Source organism: Cyprinus carpio, chromosome A2 (genome assembly GCF_018340385.1).
Source record: "Cyprinus carpio isolate SPL01 chromosome A2, ASM1834038v1, whole genome shotgun sequence".
Classification (NCBI taxonomy): domain Eukaryota; kingdom Metazoa; phylum Chordata; class Actinopteri; order Cypriniformes; family Cyprinidae; genus Cyprinus; species Cyprinus carpio.
The window spans coordinates 23441868-23446881 of NC_056573.1; the positions used below are offsets into that span (position 1 = coordinate 23441868).

The 5014-nt window shown below is 37.3% G+C and overlaps 1 protein-coding gene across 1 annotated transcript; it reads left to right on the forward strand.

Annotated features, from left to right (window-relative positions):
- The first annotated feature begins 870 nt into the window (after positions 1-870).
- Positions 871-4756, forward strand: klf6b (Kruppel-like factor 6b). The gene is made up of 4 exons (XM_042711405.1): positions 871-1166; positions 2236-2707; positions 4493-4616; positions 4696-4756. The coding sequence occupies exons 1-4, from the start codon at positions 1065-1067 to the stop codon at positions 4745-4747; spliced, it is 750 nt and encodes a 249-aa protein (XP_042567339.1). The 5' UTR covers positions 871-1064; the 3' UTR covers positions 4748-4756.
- Positions 4757-5014: the final 258 nt, after the last annotated feature.

Below are 5014 nucleotides of genomic sequence, written 5' to 3' on the forward strand. Positions count from 1 at the left end.
ATTTGAATATTTAGTGTCACAGCTTGTTCTTCACACATTTCACTACTTCCCATATCTTATATTGGTACTTCCTTTTCAAAATATGATGTGCCAAAACAACTTTGAGTCAAACTTGCACAAAAAAACACACCATATTTTTTTTTTTTTTTATATAGCAAAATTTGTGAAAATTTTTTACAATATTATAGCTCATACTCACACTTTATATTGTTTAACTTTTTTTTTTTTTTTTTTTTAAGATTGTCATTTAGTCTGTATGATTTTGCATTTTAATTTGTATCTATTTGTTTTTGTTGTGCATTTGTGATGTCTTCCCGTTACTATGCAGTTATTTCCATGAATTACCATGATAACAATCTCTGATTCTGAGTATGTTGCAAAATACTATCTTTGTCAGAACGAAAGAGAGCATGTGTGCTAGCCTGAGCCTAACCTGTAATCACAGAAAATATGAGTCACCAGTGTACACACTCTCCTCTCTCTGTGTGTGTGTGCATGTGTGTGTGTGTGCAATTCACACAGCCTTGATAAGGGGGAAAGATTATGACTGTAAACAGACTGACATGCCTCGATTATGAGGTAAAAAAAATTATGGGTTTGAAGATAACAGAGTAAGCGTTCATGCTTCCAGGTATTTACATTGTGTAATCCTTACCACAGTGTTTTTTATGGGTGAAAAAAATAAGTGCAAGAACCACTACTTCCTCACTTACAATGAAGAGGTAAGTTTATATACCTCCCCAGAAATAGCGCCAAGAACAACCCACCAATCAGCACACAGGGAGACACACCGATAACCAATCCCCAACCAGAACGGCAGACGGACGCGCCCATTGGGTGGAGTTGATCCGGTAGGCGGGGCACTACCCGGTCGCGTCTGATTTGTCCGCTGGTGACGACGCTCAACGTGTTTCGCTTGTTTTGAAATTGGAAGTTTGCAGCGCTTCTGTGCAGCAGAGAATCCGCTAAAGACAAACAAACTGTTGCTTTAAATCCGCGCAAGAAGACACGGCGGGAAAGCGCCTTTTCCAGCTGGGTTTGACAAATCTGCGCGTGGGAGGAATATGGATGTTATTCCCATGTGTAGTATTTTCCAGGAGCTACAGAGTGTCCTTGACACGGGATACCTGTCCGCTGTACCATCTCTAGAGGAGTACTGGCAACAGGTAATATAAACCACACGTTTTATTCATTAAATACTTTGATCAAACTTATGAGTAATAAAACAAGCGTTGATGGATTCATTTTTATATAATATTTCCCAATCTTATATAAGTTACAAAGCAAATATATTATGCTCTTATGCTCACCAAGACTATATTTGTTATATATATATATGTGTGTGTGTGTGTGTGTGTGTGTGTGTGTGTGTGTGTGTGTGTGTGTGTGTGTGTGCGTGTGTGTTTGTGACATATCAGGACACAACTTTGTATAATGACATGGGTATGACACAGGTATTACAAGGAGAGGGTGACTTATGAGGACATAACCCATGTCCCCATTTTTCAAAACGCTTGTAAACCATACAGAATTAGTTTGTTTGAGAAAGTAAAAATGCACAAAGTTTCCTGCAAGGTGTAGGGTTGGTGTAGGGCGATAGAATGTACAGTTTGTACAGTATAAAAACCATTACGCCTATGGCATGTCCCCACTTTTCACAAAAACAAACGTGTGTGTGTATATATATATATATATATCTATATGTGTGTGTGTGTGTGTGTGTGTATATATATATATATATATATATATACATGTGAGTACGTGTGTGTATATATATATATATATATATTTATATATATATGTATGTATGTATGTATGTATGTATGTATGTGTGTGTGTGTGGGCGGGTGGGTGAGTGGGAGGGTGGAGGAGTGTCTACAAGCCAGGTAGGCTTGCTTATTTTTATTTTATTTTTATTAATTTTACATATAGACATATTACTTAAGCCAGTTCACACAAAAATGGTAATTCAATTTCTGACATCATTTACACAAATCATGTCATTTCAGACCTGATTTACTTTCTTCTGTGCCACACTAAAGTAGCTTTGCCGTGTCTCTGAGCTGCTCTTTTCCAAAACACTGTACAGTACCACAAATCACCATAAAGTCTCATGTGAGGAACATGCAGAAATTTAAGCAATTATTCGGTGATACTTGAGTATGGATTACTTTTATGGTACCTCTATGTCATTATTGGTGTTTGACACTGATTGCCCTTGATTCTCTCTTATAGACTTGTCTTGAGCTTGAGCGCTATCTACAAAATGAGCCCTATGTCTCTGCAGCTGATCTGAGATCAGTATGCGAGTCTGACAATCTGTGGAACCAGTTTCTGCGCTGCTGCGGGACTGAACCAAACTCGTCTCCGACAGAAGCTTCCATCCCCAAGCAGGACGGGATCGCTATGGCTTCCCATTCGCTACTCGGCAGCTGTCAGAAGAGCATTGCGTCTGCTAATGTGCTCACACACACACTGGATCACAGCGGATCTGAGCAGCAGCATGTAATCACACACACGCCGCCCTCCTCACCCTCACTTCCTCTCATGGAGGTTAAAGTAGATACAGAAGAGGCGAGAAGTGGGGAGGTCAAAGGTGAGGGGTCACCTGAAGGACGAAGGAGAGCTCATCGCTGTTACTTCAACGGCTGCAGGAAGGTGTACACCAAGAGCTCTCACCTGAAAGCACATCAACGCACACACACCGGTAAGTATTTTCTGTGTGAGCATCTGTAGTTCTACCTGTATTTTGATTTACTGTTGCCACAACAGTTTTCTCAGTTTTGTTAAACAAAACTTCTCCCATTTGGATCGTGCTGAAAGTCACTCCGGCAAATCTGCCCTACAAAGCATATTTTTTAAAACCACTCTTAAAGCCTTCACAGAATCATAAAAGCATGAACTGATAGTCCGTAAATGTTTCCTCTTCACAGGTTCAGTGCATTAGTGTTATTAGTATTATTTATAAACTAGCATAATATTTAGTCATATTTTAGCTTTTTTAACCCCAGAAACCTATTGTATCATATTTTTAATACATAATAAAATATATAATAACTCTTAACCATATGTTTACAAATGACAAAGACCTCTAAATTATCAATATGATCAAAACACAACCTATTACATGCCCTCTGTCGTCTAAAAAAAACAGCTGCTCCAATTTTAAAGAGGTTTTTTTTTTGTCATCCTCAAGAATGAGCTCCATATTCTAATGTATTATGCTATATATATATATATATATATATATATATATATATATATATATATATATATATATATATATATATATATATTTTTTTTTTTTTTTTTTTTGTTTTTATTTATAAGGAATTCAGATGATAGTTGAATTTATAAAGTACTGACCTGAATTCAGATGATAGTTGAATTTATAAAAACGAACCCGTTCAAAACGATACATACACTTGATTCTTAATACTGTATTGTTACCTGGAATGGTCCATCATCCACTGCTGTTTTAATTTTTTTGTTGTTTTTGTTTTGTGGTAGTTGTTCATGAGTCCCTTGTTTGTCCTGAACAGTTAAACTGCCTGCTGTTCTTCAGAAAAATCCTTCAGGTCCCACAAATTCTTTGCTTTTCCAGCATCTTGTGCATATTTTGAACCCTTTCCAACAATGACTGTATGATTTTGAGATCTATTTTTTTTTTTACACTAAGGACAACTGAGGGACTCATACGCAACTATAACAAAAAGTTGAAGTGCTCACTGATGCTCCAGTAGGAAACACGATGCATCAAGAGCCTGTAGGTGAAAAGGTTTTAAATTTGAAGATCAGGGTAAATTGAGCTTATTTTAAAGTTTTTCTTTCTGGAGCATCAGTGACTGTTTGAACCTTTCTTTAAATGTATTTGTCTTATTTTTTGTTCATATGTTAGGCTTTACATGGTTAAAGCCTTCACAAAATATTAACAGACTTAGTATTGGCAGAACTAAAACAATTACCATGAAATGCATTAACTGATTAAATGTGAATGTCGTGTAAGTAAGTGTTTGGCAAATGTAAATGTTTCAGTGCATGCACAGTATGCAGATATTCCCATGTAGAGCTACTGTTGCATCACATTGAATATTTAGCATTAAGAGGTGGCTGTGACCTCCTCCTCTGGAGGCGAATGTTTGAAGAGTGTGTGTAAAAGCAGTTTGGTGACTCTATACATTCCTGAAATGCTCATTCTTCATGATATGGTCAAACTCTGTAGGAACATAGATTACCACACTTGTTTGCATTAACCCTGTTCCCACACTGTTCATCTTGTATGTAAACAAAAATAAATAAATTGTTAATAAATTGCAACTATTTCATGTTTTCGAATTTTCGAATATACTAAATATAGCTTTCAGACAAGCAAATAGCAATACAGAAGAACAAAGAAAGAAAAAGAATTATGTTATGCAGAAAATAAGACCTTCTTAATGTACAGTAAGAACTAAGGAGTGAGTACAGTTGTGTGTTTGTTGGCTCCCTGCAGGTGAGAAGCCGTACAGGTGTTCGTGGGACGGCTGTGAGTGGTGCTTTGCTCGAAGTGATGAACTAACGAGGCACTTCAGAAAACACACCGGAGCAAAACCCTTCAAATGCAGCCACTGTGACAGGTGAGCGTGTGTGTGATCAGACACAGTGTTTCTAACAGATTTTGAGCTGTACGTAATCATTTTTGTTTTATTGTTTCAGGTGTTTTTCTCGTTCTGATCATCTGGCGCTGCACATGAAGCGACACATCTGAATGCAAATCCCAAAGACTTGCACAGATTCCCAAAGACCTGCACAGACCCCAAAGACCTGCACAGCTGGTTTTCTATGTATCCACTGAGTGTCAGTATTGCAGATTTTGCACACTCTTGGTAAATGTATGCTTTCAGCTAAACATGGGTAATAGTGCTCTCCCACGATGCTGACTACTTACTACTTCATCACAACAAATAACATAACAACTAAGAAATCAAAAAAAAAAAAAAAAGTCTGGTGCTGAATGCAAGTTAACATATTTGCT